The following is an 18,233-nucleotide window of genomic DNA, read 5'->3' as shown; positions in this document are numbered from 1 at the left end:
TGTCTGTCAAGCACCCACGGCACACCTTCACATCCCTCCTAAAATCCTTCTCTGTATCTGTAGGATAGACAGTCTTATTTTGTCTTGTTTGTGTTAAATCTGTCATCTTTATGGTACAGATCATATATGATTCTGTTTTGTAATGACTGGTGCACATTTATAGTGCTGCACGTATTCTTAATCGTATTATTTTCTGCTCTATGCAGATTTTTCTTCTGCAGACCTCAGTGTATTTCAACATCATGTTTAAGTTCTTTTTCTTCGTTATTTAATGAAAGATGAAGAATCATAAATGTAAAAATGAACTTGCTTATATTCTTACAGGAAATCAATGACTGTGATCACAGCATAGCCTTTAATACCCGACTTAATCTCTTGCTCTAATTCCTGGACCGTATTTTTGCTTTGTCATAAAGTATTGGTTCACTGAATCTGACTTTCTAATGCTATGCCCACTGAATGTGTAGTACTTGAGGATTTATTTAGTTTTAGAAAGTAAAGTCAAATTTTCAAGAAACATGAAAACTGTTGTCTGAGAGCTTTTCTTAAATGCTTATTGCAGAATAAGGATGTGACCTCCTGTAAGCTTGTTCATATGTTGGGGTCATCATGATTTCTTTTTTTCTTCTTTTTAAATAAATTAATAGTATTTTTAATTGATATAAGAATGCTTTATTGGAAGATAAGTAATTAATTAAACCATATTATGCCATTAATCTTGTTAGACATCCCTCTTTCTCCTCCTGTTCATGTTCTGAATACAGAAGATATCTAGTCAGAGGAAGGAAGTATTGCAAAAAAGAAAAAATAATAGTTCCTGATGGTTTTCTTTTTGGCTTGTTTCTTTTTAGAAGAGCTTAGTCTTAAAGATTTTTTTTTTCAATGCTACATTTTGAACATACGGAATTTCAAAAAGAATACTTTTTACATAAAGCCATGAAGTTTGTCTCCCCTGCCTTCACTCAAATAAGGTGAAGGATTTCAGTTGCTGTTGTAAGCAACTAGAGATAGCTTGAATGAAATTTCCACTGCTTATAAGTGGGTGCAGTTGAATGCAGATGATGTCAAACTAGCCTTTAGAACAAAGCCAATGAAATGATGTTTGAATAAATGTTGCACAGTAAATTTAGTTTAGCCATAGTATAACTTTTTTTTGAAGTCCTCTGTTCCAGCTGATAAGCTAAGCCACAAGCCAAAGTAAACTAAGGTGCATTAAAAATGCTGCTTTTTATGACAAAAATGTAGTTTTGGCAATGCAAATATCAATTAATTATTTAGTAATGAGATGGAAAATAGCCTTCTGTTTCCTTAAAACAGCACAATTTTTTTCCTTATTTTTCCTAGGAACTTCAGAAAAGTGCTTTGAAAACCCTCATTTTCCATGTCTTCAGTCAAACAAGCTCTCATAATCAAGGATATATTTTGCCTTTTGTTTATAGAAGCCAATACTTATTTAGAATTGGTCTTTTAATTATGATGGTAGCTACTAACACACTGAGCAGTTTATACAACCAGACAAGTAAAATCATTCTCTATAATTGATTTTGAAGCTGCAACTCCCTACCCCCCCAACTAGTAACCACATCAATGAATGTAGCCACTGTCCATTGAAATACTGAATTTTTACAGTTTGGGATAGGGCAAACGACTCAGCTGAACAAGCTTTTGTTTGGTGGAATATCTTAATTCTTGCTTGCAGTGCTGTGGGTGATGATGACTTCTTATGGTTTCGTGATTCTTCAATGCTGGTTTAAGGTGAAATGGAAAAATAGGGTATAGAATGATGGTATAAAAATGTACCATGGTTGTCCAGAAAATAAAGAAATAGTTTAGCTAACAGTCATGGTAATTGGCCTGTGACAGTGCAGTTACATGACTAGAACTGAACATCACTGAAGGAAACGTGAATTCAAAATATTACAAATGTTAAGGAGGGCAAAAAAATAATCCTACGTTATTCTGCTTAGTGTGGCACTCGATAGCTATAGCTGTGTAGATAAAGAATGAAAAATCTCAGTATAGAAGGTCCCTGTGTCATGCTGCAAGTCCAGCTGCTAAGCCCCTTCAGTGCTAAAATCTAAACATTTGCAAAGGATGGTTTGGTTGGTTGCTTTGTTTTTTAATATCAGGGCCAATAACTTTTTTGTCTCTCAGTGTTTTTGCTTTCATGTAGTATGTTTTCCCTCCTCTTCTTCCCTCTCCCTGACCCCAAATTCCCGATGGAAAAGATTGGGCTATGTAATTGTTTGGAATTGTTTGTTCTCTATACTGAAACGGTGGATCTGAGATTGTCTTGCCCTTCACAAAGAAACTTTTTAAAATACACAGTCTTTTTTTTCCCCCCTCTTTACTTACTCAAAAGTGCTGTTCAGTATCTGGAACAGTATGAATATTAGTGCTTCCCCCATCAAAATTAATCACTTCTCAACAGTTAATTGAAGGATGTCGCATAACTGGCTTTCTTTACATATATATGGCAATCACATGCTGGAGAAATTGAAAACTAGTAGGCTATGTAAATGTGAAGTTAAAATGTGTCCAAGTTGTAGCTGTACAGAATTTGGGATATTTCTGATCAAGCCAGTTTATGAATTCAGTTTCAAAATGTCATGTCATATGTGAAATACTGGATTTGTGCATTAGAAAATGTAGTATTTGGGGAGTGGAATTCTTGTTTAAAAATTCTTCTATATTTACAGAGAAACTGAGTCATACAAATATTTTTAAAAGTTTGCACTTCTTTAAGGCTATTTATTTTCTAAAAAAGAGGACTTGAATATTTTTGACAAATATACACATGGTGTTACGCTAACGAACGGCCATGCAACATATATCTTACATAATGAAGAAATTGAATATATAAGACCTACTCTATTTAACATATATATTGAAAATTTACAGTCTAGCCAATAGTTTTAAAAAAAAGTTTTTTCCTTATTTGGCAGTATTTTTCTACAGTTTGTTCAAATATTCCTCTTGGTGTGTTTTGGTGAATACTGAAGTCTAGTCAGTGACAACCTGAGGTACTAAACATTTCTGCCTTACTTCGTTGTCTGCAAAGGTAATCTTTTTGTTCCTTTTAGGCTCTATCCATGAGTTGTGAATTACAGCGTTGTTCGGCATGGGATCTGCTTCCACTATTGAAACAACTCGTTTTTTCATTTTACTTTTCAGAACTTTCTGAAATTTTTGCCTAGTGAATGCATAAAGTAGGGGGTGAAATATAGTTGTTCCATATGCCATTACTAGAAAACATAGCCGCAGCTTTACCAAAAGGTCACTTGGGCCCAAACATAAAATTGTAGTGTTTAAAACAGAGATTGGTGTCCAGCAGAGAAGAAATGTTGAAATAATCAGGAGGGACATTTTGAAGACTCTCTTTTGCCGTTCTCGTCGCTCCCGGTGCCGCTTTACCGCTCGGCGCAGGGCAATTATTACGGAAACAGAAGTCCTTACGCCAAAGACCACGTTTCTTCCTCCGCTGCTTTGCGACACGTCAGTAGTCTCGTGTTGAGTGGTTAAAGAAATAGTTTTTTTCTTTCGAGCTTTTTTCTTCTGACCTGTTGTAAATCTTGTGCCAATTCGAATATTAAGAGCCTGGAGTATTTTGGTGTATGTAATTAGCATTACTATAACAGTGAAGAAGAAGATAGGAATCTGAACGAGAAGGTGGTAGTACATTCCCAGCTCAGTGTGGTATTCGTTTGTACTGACGCACAAAAGTGTCTTATTTTCCCAAGTACTTGCGCTTTGGAGACTGAAAAAATTGACTTCAATGAAAGGAATCAGGAAGGAAAAAAGTGAGATGATCCATATCGATGTCATTAGTATCACAGCCCTTCCCATGGTCAGAATGCGATTGGCAGGTTTTACAGAGATATCGTATCGGTCCAGAGTGATAGCAAAGACATTGATTGCAGTTGAAACGCTTGCAAAAGAGACACAAGCCTCGTGGAAGCAGCAGATTAGAGCAGTGTTACTCTCCAGTGAAAGCAGAAGGATAACTATAGTTAGAGGAATACATCCCACACAAATTATTACATCAAGTACATGAAGGTTCATTGTAATTATGTTACTGACAGAATTGATTAAGTTGGATTTCATACAGTAAAGTACCAGCACGGTGAGGTTGCTGCCAAGTCCCAAAACAATTTCTAACATCAAAAATCCAGTGAGAGAAACTTGAAAGCTTAATGGGTATGACAGTGGTCGGTACATGTTGGTGTCGAGGTCGTCAATGGCATCTCGAACTGTGATGTTAGATTCAGACTGCATGGTGACTTCCAGGAGGGGGGAGAAACACATTCTTTTGTTGCAGTTGTTTTTTCTCCTGAAAGGCGAAACAAAATATGGAACTATTTGATTTTTAGCACTTGTTATTCTAGGTAAATGCTGGGGAAGGAGGAGGGAAGAAAAGCATCTATTCTTACCAGACTCTTAATTTACTGTATGTTTAGAGCTTTAATTGGCATGGATTCAAAAGTCTGAGGAGCTAGAATAAGATCTTTCCATTTTAAAGGAAACCAGGAGTTGTTTAAAAAAAGAAAAAGAAAAGAAAAAGTAAAAAGCTTCCACTTATGCAGACAAGGCTTTATTTATTGTGATGTGGCTTTTACAAAGGGCTCATTTGTTGAATAAACTCTGCTGTGCATTGCTTTTGTGTTGTGTGTTGAGGGCCATTTTAGGCGAATGTTGCTAAGTATTAACAGATTAGTACTCAAGCTCATTTAAAAAAGGCTCTTGTGAGAAAAGAGAGTGAGAGGAACGTGGAGCACTGCTGCTTTTGTGCCATCAAAAGAACATTTAAATTATTTTATGGCAATTTAGCAACCTCTCTCTTTTGAAGAATTTGTAATAGTCTTATGGTCCGAGACTTGAAGATCTTTATTCTGCCGAGTTTTATAGAGCTTGAAGACTTCTACTTGTTTGCTTTTAGCTTAACTGTGTGCATCTACATGTATGAAACCTATCACTACAATGAGTGAAGTTTATATAATTTTGAATGCAAACTTATGTAGGTTTAGGGTAATGGAGCTGATAATAAAAATGCTACCTTTCCTCCTTCTGATTTGAATATTCAGTGTCAAGAAATTGTTGCCTGTATGAAAAGGAAGAGTGTTTCATTTTATGTCAGCATAGATTTAGGGAGTAATTTTAGAAAAAAATATTTAAATATAGAATTGTCACTCTCAGACTTTTTTGTATCCAACAACTTTGTCTACACTTTATGTTTATCTTGCTTAGGAGTAAGTGAGGTTCAAAAGAATAGCATTTATTACATCTAGGTGACTTTTATTTTGTGGCTGCATCTGCTTTGTTTTACCCATGCCAATAGGTTGTAAATGTAGCACCTGCTTAAAATACCTGACACTTGTATTTATATTGTCAGCCAGCACTTGAGCTTTTAAGAGAGGTTATTCAATTTCTTGTTGTGATATTTGAGATATCTTTAAGTAGGTTTAAATTTAAGAGGGGATGTATTTGGTGTGAAAACAAATTTAAATGCAGAGCTTTGTTCCACTCTGAATACATTAAAAATGGATAGCACTAAGGAGAACAAAAATTAGCCCCCCCCCCCTTTTTTTTTAAATGAAAGCATGAATTACGCACATTTGGGATACAAATATGCAAATAGCTCTTATCTGCAGTTCTGAAAACCTCAATGCACAATACTATTAATTGCAAATTGTATGATGAAAATTCTTGGTATGCTTGAACAGCTATTTCATGTGTGCCTCTTACGTTCTAATTCACAGCTTTTGTATTTATTAGTCTCAGGTGTGAAATGAAACAAGAAATATTTCAAAAGGTTTGCTTGATTTCTAACTCGGGCAACCTCTAATGGGTTTATATTAAACCCCAGGAATATGATTTCCTCTGTGTATGTAGTCCTAGCTGTCAGTGTGTTTCAGGAACCATTCCAAATGCATTACTTGATAAATTGAGTTATTTTGAACGTGTAAAAGCCAGGATGCAATCAAAAGCAGATCTGCTAAAGCAAATGATTATCTTAACTCTTAAGGTTGAGCTAACTGAAATTTTGTGAAAATAAAGTTTAAAATGTGCCAAATCTATAAACAGACAGATTAAACATCACATCTTTGTTGCATTGGTTAGATGTCAGGTAAATTAACAGTAGAAATATCAAGGTAGGCAGTATACATTGCCTTTCTGAGCAGTGCCTGTCCCTTGTAAATGCTGAACAGAGGTTGAGTGCATGCAACTTCTGACCTACCTGTTTTCGGTGCCTCAAGGGCCTTTCACATCATTGTAGCAGCTTGTCATAAATGGATACATGGTGTCAGTGACAGATATTTGACATGCATTTTCACCTGGCAACCAAGTTGTAGCTGGGCTCTATTTCCTTCCTTGCAGGTTTTTTTTTCTTTTTTTTGTTCCAGCACTTCAGCAGCAAAAATTTTTGTTTAAACATAGGGACTTCTTAATTGCCTGAGATACTTCTACAGACCAGTGCATGTTCTTTGTGTCTGTTCTGCGTTTCAAGCCAGCAATACAAATAAACCTTCTTTTAAGTGATGTTAATTTCTTTTCCCGGTTGCATTTTGTGGGAGCCTATTTTTATTTTCCAGGATTAAAAAAAGAAAAAGATATCTGATCTCTGTGTTCAAAGTGTACGTAGACATCCTTTAGTTACATTTGCGAATTTCTTTCTGTAATACTCCTGCTCATTACTTTTGAGTGATGGCTTAGTCAAAGAAGTTGCTATACATCGTAAAATCCAGTTCATGTGCTTTGAGAAAAAACATGAGTTACCTAATTTGGTTTATTTTCATTAAAGGAGAATACATAACAGATCATAAAATTGAGAGAAAAATATCCATTAGTCATTATGACAAATAAGTTATTTAATGAGTAGTATAGAAAAAGCTTGATTAAACCCTTGTTCAGCTTGCTGGTGGAGTATGCACATTCTGCTTTGGGGAATTCATGTTTCATTGTTTCTTCATGCATCAGTAGTTTCCGCAATTCTGGTTTTAAATTATAAATCCCTCTTTAAGAAATGCTCACCATTTTAAGAATCAATCATTGCATTCTTCTTTTCATGAAAATCTGAGCAGATCTGTTAGTCTTCTGTGTATATTGTTGAAGTGTCATGCAGTTAAGTGGTAATATGAGTGTGTTCCATGTTTTGTTTCTAATTCCTTTTATGTCCTAAGAATACATTTTAGGGATGCATCCTGATGCTTGCAGATCATACAGCTAGAAAGATACCCGGTCAACTGCATTCTTCATATTGTCAGTTGTAAAATTGAATTACTTGCTGCATGCCCTTGCGAAGGGGAGGAAAAAAAAAGGTTAAAAGTAGGGCTTATAATTAAAAAAAAAAATTATATATGTGTATATATATAAAATGCACTTCTTGAATAAAAGATGTCTAAAATTAGATCTTATAGATTACATAGAAAATCTGTTTGTATGTTCACAATTTCCTAATAAAATCAACTCATTCTGCTGTCACCTTGTTTGCTTTTCGGACAAGTTTCCTTTTGTCCAAATAGTGCAGGCTACAGAAAGCCCCAGCTAGAAGTAATAATTGCTGGACATCTGTGACTAGAGATAGAAAATAGAGTTTTATAGCTCTTGTGAGCAGCTAGGTTTTACGTACAACTGTCCTCCTGTCTTCAAATGAGAAATTGAGCAGAGTCTCTTGCTTTATGGGAAGTATGGTTTTGTTTAATTTGCACACTGTTAAAATTGTCTTTCTTGGAATGAATGTGTTGCAAATTCATGTTTTTAATAAATGGCTTAAATGTACAGGATAATGCAAGAAGTAAGTTTAAAGGGGGGGGGGATATTGAGCAAGTCAGAGATTAGTCACATTACCCAACCTTGATAAAGCAATAAGTATACAACAAATTACAGACTATCTGTGGTCCTTCAAGGAGTAAGCGAATCAATCTGTAACATATTTAAGTGCCAATATTTGGAAATAGTGCTGAGGGACAAAAAAATATTCCTGGTTGCATTCAGTGTGTTTTTTCTAACAGTATATTAGCTTAAACTGCACCGTCTTTATGTTGTATGAACAAAACAGATTCTTAATATTCTACAAGACTTTCATACAAAATAACATTTTTCTACCATTGTGTTTTTACTGGGGAAAAAAATAGCATTTTGAATAATATTTCCTGGTCTCAAATACAACAAGATACTAGCGCTACATGTAAGCCGAACCTGTTATCTTCTTCTTTTCCTCCAAATTTTTTATTAAACGTTGCTTATTCTGCATATGATAATAAGGAACAAATCTTACCTCCACTAAAGGTTTGATAAATTCTCGATGCAGGTGAAGCAGTTCCAGGTTGGAGGGATTCATTTTGTTCACTTGTTAGCAGAGTAGAAGGGAAAGAGGGTAATAAGCATATCTTCAAAAAATGACCTTAATGAGAATTTGTGCCTGTACTGTGCCATTGTTTCAGCATACTGCTAATGTATACAACTGGTTTAGTGCTGGTTTAGAGGCTGCTGCAGTCTCCCACTCTTCCTACTGTAGAATCAATAAGCATCTGAAAATACATAATGAAAGTAATTTAACATACTGAAGGCTTCTTGTCTCCAGAGACACCACTGAGATTCAAGCTTTCTAAAAAAGAAAAGCAGTGCTTCTGAGAGGAAAGCTTGCAAGGGGCAGCTTTTGCAGAATGACAGCCTACCTTGTCGCTTCTCCTCACTGCAGAGAGATGCAGTGCATTCACTAATTTTGATTGGTCAGTGATGTTGGGCTTAAATTGTGCTTCATATATGGGATTGATTTTCCCCCCCCCCCCCCCATTTATATAAGGATCCTTTTATAAAAGGACTAAATTTACAGATGATTTATGAATTCTAGAATATATTAAGGGTATGCCAGTTTTATTTTTACCTTTTCACTCTTTACTTTGTATACACTGAAAACCACATGACACTGTTAAAAAAAAAAAAAATTAGATTAAATGTTTATTACTTAGAAAGCTTCCAGTGATTTATATTTGAATTTGCCTACTTTGTTTGTGATGTTCTTTGTTCTGAGAACATCTGTGATGTAAAACTGCCATGTCTTTTCTGTGAGCCATGCTGAATCTCACCTAGTAGGTTTATATGCAAGTCAACATTTAGGTCTTGTCTAAAAAAACCTATATTCGGGATGAGTTGACACCCGCATGTATATCGGGATTCATGTAGATTATCCGTATGTTAATCTGGATGTTAATCCAGTTCAGTTCATGAATCAAAAACAGCAGTTTTCATGATCCATCACTGATACCATGTACAATGCATGTATGGTAGTGTAGTTTGATAATGATAATGTTGTAGAAATGCTAACTCTTTAAAAAAAATTCTTGTATGTTCTACATTAATTTTTCTGGAGGCTTCACAGGTTTTTGTAAATGCATGCCTTGTATGATATTCTTGACCTTCACTTTGGAGGGGTGGGGAGTTATCCTTTATTTTCACTTTTTTGTTTCATAATCTATTTCTGGATCTGTTCTATCAGTATAAACAGTGTTCACAAGCAGATAATGAGGAGGAGGAGAAGTGTAGCATGCTGTCAATATTAATGACTGCTAATGCTATAATAAACTTTAGAAATTAGATATACAACCCCAATAAATATATTTTTAAATTAGCTTGCCAAAGCAAGTATTTTAAAACTATCCGAGTATAAAATGTTCTGCTGGTAGTTATCCCTCTCAAATAAGTGTGGGGATTTCTGGTGTTCTTTTAGGATTTTGAAGTTTTAAATATAGATATTTTTGAAAAGCTTGATAAAATATTAAATTTTAAAGCATGGTTCATATATAGCAGATGTATTAGAATGGCAGTTTGGGTCGAATTTTGGTGGGAGTCCTATGTTTTTAAGTTGTGAATACAATTATAAAATGCAATCGTGTAACTGTTTTTTAATACTTTTTTCCTCAGATAATCGATATATTATTTATCTTCAGGTAACAACATACTTTTTTTAATGGCTATATATTCATCTAGCTTTCTTCCTATTTCCTACTCTTTTACCTTCAGAAAATACCTAAATAAAGATTGCAGAAACTTTGAACAAACATCCCAGTGTAGCCAGCTGGCACCTAGTGAGTCTGAAGAGCAGGTGATCAAGCTCTTTGAACCTTCTCTGGTTCATCTGCCTCCCAAGAACTTGACACCGGTGATACCAGCATAGCTCTTAAGGGTAACATGAAAAAGGTTTGCTAGAGTGAAGGCATATATGCTAATGCATTTAAAAGATTTACTTGCCTCACTTCCAGCGTGACTGAGGATAGGTAGGGAAGCCTGTCTAAATTTAAACAGATGAATCTCCATCTCACTTTCCAATTCTTCTGAGTGTGCCTGAGCAAAGATGGGACACTGGATGGGCTGTAATGTTAGAAAAGAATGGACATATGGGGAAAGATGTAACAGGATTTTGGATATAGTTTGGTTATGTGGTGCAAAATGAGGGGAAAAAGTAAAAATGATCTATATTACAGGAGGCAATAATGGCAAAAGACTTGATCTGTAAAGAGTGTTTCAGCAGAATGAGAAGGAGTTGAGTTTTGTTCTTATCAAGCTTAAGTTTTCTGGAGGGACATCCAGGAGGAGAAGCAGCACCATATGGAGGCAAACAGGAGTAGGTGGATGGATAGACACGCTCACAAGCCATTGCTGTGCAGATGCTACTTACGATGGTGTGAACAGATGACATCATCCTCAAAGGGTAGATTGGGAAGAGTGGGCAAAAAGAGCCATGTGCAGACACCCAACAGAGGAAGAAAAATGTGCTGTTCCTTATACCTGTTTCTACCTCAGTACAGAATGTAAGAGAAGGAGGTAATCTGACTGGTATTTTGGGGTGTGAGAAATGGGGTGGAAGCGTAATCAGAGGGTACAAATATAGAGGAACATCAGGAGTCTTAAAGCAGAAGATTGGTAATGAAGAGTCTTTGAACCGAGAGGGGCAACACAAGGTGGAGAGGGAGGACCCAGAATGCGACAGAGGATAGGACTGGGAAGGGTTTATGTTGTTGTGTGTGGTGTAGGGGGAGAAGAAATGTAGAGAGGTAGGAGTTTGAAACACGGTGGAACAGAAGGGAACAGAGCCATGTGCATACGAAGAGAGGCTGGGTGCACCGGGCTGGAGGCATCTGCAATTGCTATAGCGTACGCTCCTGTAGTACATTAAATTGAGTTCAGGAGTCGTAACAGTCAGCTAGAGTATGTTTTTTCTTCTGCTTTGCTGAGATCAAAAAGTTGGAAAGTTGTAGCATATTTGTTGTCTTCTTCCATCTTATCTGCTGTCTTACTTTCTACACACTGGAAGCAGTGTCCTAAAATCCACTGTTACTGTGTTATGAAGTGGTGATCTGTCACTTGTAGATCTGGAGGTGTAACCCCGGCTGGTGAGCTGGTCAGATCACCCATAATCCAGCTTGTTGTGGTGCAGGGCTTTTTGGTTTTTTGTTTGTTTGTGTCTTTGTTTTTTGAAAGACCCCTTAGGCTCACAGAGTCAAACAGTCATAAGGTAAGCACGGTAGGGCTGAATTAAGTGATTAATTCTAATGTTTTCCACTAGAGTTCTTGATTTTGCATCTTTAACATTCTTTTAGCGTAGCTTTTGGATTTAACCTTACATAAACCTATCCTGAACTGTCTAACGTTCAGGTGACATGGAATAGACACTTTCTGGAAAGCATTTATTTTGGGAAACTGTGTCCACTTCCTTCCTTTCTTCTCTCTCTTTTTCCTTCCTTCCTTCCAGTTTTTATGACTGTCTTCCCTAAGCTCTTCAGCAGCATCCTCTGTTGCTTTTTTTGGACTGTGTATCTTGGTTCCTATTTTGAATGTTGCAGCTCATTTAGTGGCTGTTTAGAATCCTAGTGATTGCAGGTCTAAACTTCATCTGTTCTCATTTGTGCAAGAGACTCGGGCTCTTAAATATCGCAGATTTTTCAGTGAAGCATAATTTCTTTAGAGCTTAAGTCACTTTTGAAGATGAATATTGGATGCTTTTGGAGTTCTTGCACTAGAATTGTTCTTCAGAGTTATTCACACAGTGCACCTGCAAAATTTGAGCTGAAAAGATCCTCCAGTTCCTTTCACTTTACATTAGACTTTGATATTTATAGGTGTATTTTTTTGCCCTAAGAACAGTGTTGCAATTTCCTTGTTCACTCCATTTGTAAAACTTGTAATGATGATCACATTCTAGCGCAGCTCTTTTAGACAGATTCCTGCCTGTGTGCATCCTAGCAATTAGTGATGCTTAGCTAAAACTTCTTACCTAGCTGCTGCTTAGTTTCCTCAGCAGTCTGTTGCAAACAATGTTTTTAAAAAAATTATTGAAAATTCAATGACTTTATTGGTGAAGATTCAGCAGTGGCTAATAGCAGTTCAGGTTCAGAAGTTATACTGACATCTCCTTGTATTGAGTTTTTGTCAAGGTGCTCCGTTTTGCCTTGTGCTGAACGTTTGGCTTGCTGGCCCGGATCGTGCTGCAGCATGCTTTTCTCGTTAGGTCTGACTCTGATTTCTCTCCAGTATATAAGTGCTGGTTGTAATGATTTATTATTGTTTAGAAGAGACAAGCTGCACAGATAACAAAATTTCCACTAGACTTTGTAGATAAATACCAATTCCGACTCTGATAGTAATGCACTCTTTTCTTTCTCTTGACACACGTACTTTACTATCTCATCTCTCTAATCTACGGAGAGCTGTTCTAAGACCGTTATCCCTCTATCATCTTTTGTAGTGTAGACTGATATCCACAAAGTCAATTTTCCCTTCAGTGTCCTATCCTTAATGTTTATTTTCTCTTCTCCATGATTGTTGATTGCCATGCAGCCTGCTTTGTTTTGTTATTTTTAGAATGTCTTGTTTCTTTTTTTCTCGGCATTTCTAACTTACATTTTTCACTTGCCAGAAAGCAAGTCATTCCTACTTGTGTGCTCTTGTTGATGTCAGTTTCTACATTTCGTAGGTTACTTTCATAGATTTAAAAACTTTGGGATTTTCCAGCTGAATTATATATATATTTTTTTATTTTACTTCTTTTGTGTGTGGAGATGTATACCTTCTGAAGTGACACAAGGACAAGTACTATATATCTTCATTTTCGAGATGTAGAGTTAATGTTAGCATAGCTGAGTAAAGAAGAAATATCTGCTTATGCTACAAAATAAGTATGTTTTGGAAGATTCGTGTGTGTGAAACAGGCATAGATAATTTGTTCAGTAGTATGCAATGTTAGCTGAACTGTTAACCTTTTCAGCTCCAGAAATTCCTCTATTCATAAGAATATGTGATAATTGGTGAGTTACAGAATTTCCTTTAGCAATTAATACTGAATATATCTTGTTAGTTTTGCGTAATGAGGTGATACCAAAGAGGAAGTACAGAATCAATTCTCACTCTCGCTTGTACATAGAGAGGTGTCCTTTTTCATAACGTAACAGTAACCTTGGTTTAGTGGTGTAGCTAGATCATGATCTTGGCACATTCTTGCACAATTATTTAAACATTTTATTTGAAAAAATGGAATAACTTATCCTCAAGATGGAAGTATGGCTGATAAATTCAATAGTGTTTTGAATAACATCAGTGTGACCCCTGGTTTCCTCCATGAAAGTTGCTTTGTCCTACAGTGCAAGTATTCACAATGAATAGTGCCATATCTTCTAGTAGTTACTGGCTAAATTTTAAATACTTGCTATAAATTTCAAGATAAATTTTTGCATCAGTGTTTTCTTTAAGAATTACAATATTATTGTGAATTTAGTTTTTGCTTCTTTAAGATTTTGCTTGGAGTACTCTGAGAGTTTGAGAGATTTCTACTCTTAGTAAAAGTTGTTTGTAGTTTTAAGTTGACAGCCATTACTGAATTTTAGTGAGGGTTTTTATTATTATTGGAAAGTCTTTTGGAGCTTTGTCATGGGCTTGATACATCATATCTGTTGTATTGTTTCAAACAAATAAACCAAAAAACCCACCTGCTTGCATTACTTCAGCTTGTAAAAGTGAGCCTGAAAGAGGGTTGATCCAATAAATTGGAGAGTAATTTAATATGATAGCTGAAGAATCCTAATGCTAGGAAAGTAATGCGCAAATTCTGTGGTGGTTAAAGGTCCTGGATGATGGTTTACCTTGCTTTTGTTAAAATACTTTGTATGTTGGAAGATGTTTCCAACGAGGTTGATGCTTGGATTGGTGCATTGCCTGGCATTCCTGAGTCCTAGCTTGTGGCTGCATGGTGCCAGGTGCATGAAAGAGCTCCAGCAATGGAAACACCTTGGTAAAGCTCTCTGGCTGGCTTATTCTAGCAAATTGACATCAGAGACAGTCAAACTTAACATGCGGGGTTTAAGACTATAGTGGTTCAAGATCTGATTTGAGATTCTCGATCAGATGTCCTTGATTCTGTGACAGCCATGTCTGCTGAGGTATGCAGCAGGGGCAGCGCTAGCTACCCTGTTCATCGTAATCCACTGGTACAAGCCTTTTGTTAGACACCTTTATGCTGTAATATCCTTTAAGTGGAATTGCCAATTAAAAAAGAAAGGAAGGTTTTCGGTAGAGTGGTGTGTTTGACGGAGACCTGGATAGACTTTGTTTCTACTCATTTTTAAAAATAGGAAAGCAGTAGGATTTTCTCTTAGGACAAAATGTTCATATGCATTGCCTAGAAGCAAGCATTCTTTTAGCTAAAATTAAGAGACAAAGGTCTTATGACCTAAATTACCCTGTGACTAAATAGAGACCTGGTTTGCATTGCACAGCAGGAGTATATATCACAACATAAACTATGTCCCATTAATTTTATTGAGATCACCCACAGTGTAAAGGTTATGGCCAGTGTGAGCTTATACATTGCAGTCTGGCTCTGTTAGTCCCCTAGGCTGATTTATTTTGAAAGTGCTACAAAAAGTAGGCAAAAAGGATCCAGTAGGCTTATTGTCTAAAAAATTGAAGTCAAGTGACCACACACGCTAACTCTGAATGTTTCTACATATAACCGTAATGACAGGTGTATACTTTAATTTCTTCAGCCAACAAAATAAAATCTATGGATGGTAGCGAGATCCCCCCCCGCCCCATGCGTGTGACAACTAGAAGTAATTAAAATGATCCATCAAGCCCCTGTATTCAGGTCAAATATAGGAAGTCATTGGTATTAACTTGATAGTAGTGATGTTGCTCCCATTGAGTTCTCAGACTCTGAAAAATTATACCCAGCACTGTGTGTTTTCTTGTCTGATTTCTTTTTTTTTTCTTTTAAGTGATAAAGTATTCTGTCTTCCCCTCTTTGCCACCTTAATTGTTGAGTTATTATTTTTACGAAGTTGCTCAAGGAAACTGATACAAAATCTGTTTGTGTAGTGTCATGAAAAGACATGTGTGAGAAGTTAAGAAGTAATAAACTATGATGATAGATGTGTAACAGCAAGGAAATAGAACTAAGCTAGCGCAGTGTGAATTCACCGTTTACTCTGCTATAGAAGAATAGTCATTTGACTGATGTTCATGTTAGTCTGAATTTAGATTTGTGTTGGTTTCATCTTGAGTTTATTTTCATTCTTCCCCTGTTTGGGTGTATTAGTTTGCATCATCTGTGCTTGTAATACAGCTTAACTTTTTTGTTATGAGTTGTTGAATAATGTCTCACACTTTAGAGAATAAATGAAACAGAAATGTGATGCCCTTCATATTTTCTGTCTGTGTTTTTTGGGAGGCTGTGAGTACCTGTGTCAGTGGTCTATCTGAGGTCTACCTGACTACTACATGGCTTTGTATTTGCTTGATGCCTGGAAATGGCTTTGCGGTCATTAGGCTTGAAGCCTTGGTTTTATTTTATTAATTAGATCTTGAGAAATTGAGAGTGGTTGCTGGAAAAAAAAACTCTCTTACACCTATTGGTGATGAGCAAATACATTTTTAGGGGGAATAAACTTGCCAAACTCTTTGGCAGCCATCACTGCTGCATAAACTAAAACCTGCAGGTAGAGTGAGGTTGCTGTGATAGGGACTATAAAGTGTCATAGGAGTGAGAAAACACTATTTATGTTATTTCCAGTACCTTTCAGAGTGAGAAACTTCAATATTATGAGGTAGGCTAGTGACTCTGCAAACTGATCCTTGCAGTTAGCAACTCGTAGGCAAACTTCAGCAGAGGGGTTGTAGCGGTCGCTGTACTCCGTCGGCAGGAAACCCCCCCGTGGGAGCTGCTGCGCAGGGGCTCTGCCTGCCCGTGACCGTGCCGGCTCCCCGACGGAGACGTGGCAGCTCCATGCAGACGGGGCTCGTCCAGGCCTTGTCCAGGCGGCAGCAGGGACTGACTCCTCCCGAGAGACAGATGAACTCCAAGGAGAACATAACTTCTCTTATTAATCAAACAAATCAGGTTTAATGTGGGGAAAGAACGGAAAGGGAGAAGAGCCTGCCCTTCCACAGCGGTTGCTGCTTTAATCCCGCTGGTGGTCAGGTTGAAAATATTCTTCTGTAAAGATATTTTATGCTGAAATGTCTTTTCTGTTGTCATGCTTTAAAAAGAGAAACAAAAACTCAGCAAGCCCCCTTCCCTCCCCCCTCTGGTAACCTTTTTCTTTTTTTCTTTTTTCTTTCTTCTTTTTTGTTTTCTATTTTTTCCCCATTTCCCTTCCCTTTTTTCCTCCTCTGTTTCCCTTCCCCTGCTTTCTCCCTGCAGATTTTTCACATATTGTTCAGAAACGTTTGTTTACCACCATCCAAAAAAATTCTAGTTTTCTACCAGTGGCTTTTTGGCCACTGTAAGGATTTTTAGCTGTTTGTTTGACATCCATGACCACAGTGTTTGAGTATCCCATATCTACTTATTAATTTCTCTTCACAGCGGCCTGTTGTGTAGGGAAACCATTTGGCCACAGTCATGCAAGAAGTCTAGGGCAAATCTGGAAAATCTGTCTGTATTTCACGAATCTCTCTAGTCTCTAGACTACAAGACCAATTTTCTTTCTGAAAAACGCAGGGACTGTATGATTTTCACATTTATTCCATTGCGGGTGTTCAAGCACAGTTTTTTTTTTTTTTTTTTTTTTTTTTTTTTTTTTTTTAATGTCCAAATGCTCCAGCTTAACATTCTTTGTCAAGTCTAATGCTTAAGAGCAATAATGAGCAAATTAAATGATTCAGTTTGAGTGGAAAAATAGTTAATGTAGCTAAGCCTTTCTCTTAGGACATTGTTTTTTCTTCTACCAAGTAAAGTTACATATTGGCAAAGTCAGAATATAAATTATTTCTTGCACTTACTTGCTCCTGTCTAAATTACTTTAAGCCCAAACTGCACTGGGGGGGGGGGGGGGAGGGGGAGGAAGCGGGAGGAAGGCAACAACAAAACAACCAAAAAAGTCTCCAAATAATTAATGAGATTTAAAAAATATATTGATGAAACACTGGACTCTTTACTGCATCATCCAGCTTTTCAAAATAAATGAAACCTCCACAAATCTCTAAGGAAACAGATCTTGTAGCATGCATAGAAAGGAGAAAAATAGAGAACCGTGTTTGGAGAATATTTCAGCTGGATTTCAACATCTTGGGGTCATTGCTTCTAAGATTTAGCTAGGAATTTAGCTAGGAATCTAGATTAAGTGTAGAGATATTTGCTAAACAAAACCTCTAATCTTGCTGGACATAACAGTTAAATCAGTATTATGGATAGAACAGACTGGTATAGTGCTTCTGTGCAGTATTTTGGGTTGTGTCATACTGAAGAACCCTTATTTATTTCTTAAGTGTCTCGTGGTTTGGTACATTTCTCCTTCCCTTCTCCTTCCCATTATGCTCTGTATCTGAAGCGGGTATGTGACATGGCAGAAGGAAGAGCAGAAGATAGTGTCTGTTTAGGATGAGCCAGGCATGGAGTTGGTAGGATGAATTTTGTGATGACAACTACAGGAGTCAGATGCAAGGACAGGCAAGTTGTGTGATTTACTTTAAGGGTGACCGAGCTGTTCTCCAGAGGTCTTCATAGAGACAGATATAGGCTTTTCTGCTATTCTTTTCTTACTGATGTTTTGCTATAAATGGACAGAGACTGTTGAATATCATGTCTCATTTCTTCTTTAGGAAACTGCTGAGAGCTTTACTTGCTATTTAGTCTTCAAAACTGTGCCTCAAGGGTTGGGTTTTTTTTCTTTTTTTTTTTCCCCTTTAGCGATATCAATGTTTCTTCACTTTGGTCCCAGAATACAATTCTTCTGGGCATGACT

General features: G+C 36.7%; 2 protein-coding genes across 5 annotated transcripts in view; one reads left to right on the top strand and one right to left on the bottom strand.

Moving 5' to 3' along the window:
* COG5 (component of oligomeric golgi complex 5) overlaps positions 1-18,233 on the top strand; it is a 189,768-nt gene that overhangs the window by 30,422 nt on the left and 141,113 nt on the right. The window lies entirely within an intron of this gene.
* Positions 1,450-8,626, bottom strand: GPR22 (G protein-coupled receptor 22). Its single transcript, XM_026095386.2, has 3 exons — positions 8,276-8,626; positions 6,236-7,291; positions 1,450-4,330 (listed from the first exon to the last, which is right to left on the bottom strand). The coding sequence occupies exon 3, from the start codon at positions 4,303-4,305 to the stop codon at positions 3,004-3,006; it is 1,302 nt and encodes a 433-aa protein (XP_025951171.1). The 5' UTR covers positions 4,306-4,330; positions 6,236-7,291; positions 8,276-8,626; the 3' UTR covers positions 1,450-3,003.

The sequence above is a fragment of the Dromaius novaehollandiae genome, chromosome 1 (assembly GCF_036370855.1).
Source record: "Dromaius novaehollandiae isolate bDroNov1 chromosome 1, bDroNov1.hap1, whole genome shotgun sequence".
NCBI lineage: Eukaryota > Metazoa > Chordata > Aves > Casuariiformes > Dromaiidae > Dromaius > Dromaius novaehollandiae.
Note: the sequence above shows the minus strand (reverse complement) of the source record. Positions and strands in the feature narration are given on the sequence as shown.

Bases quoted from the DNA above. Each gene is read 5' to 3' on its own strand.
- GPR22 (XM_026095386.2), bottom strand. From the start codon at position 4,305: ATGTGTTTCTCCCCCCTCCTGGAAGTCACCATGCAGTCTGAATCTAAC.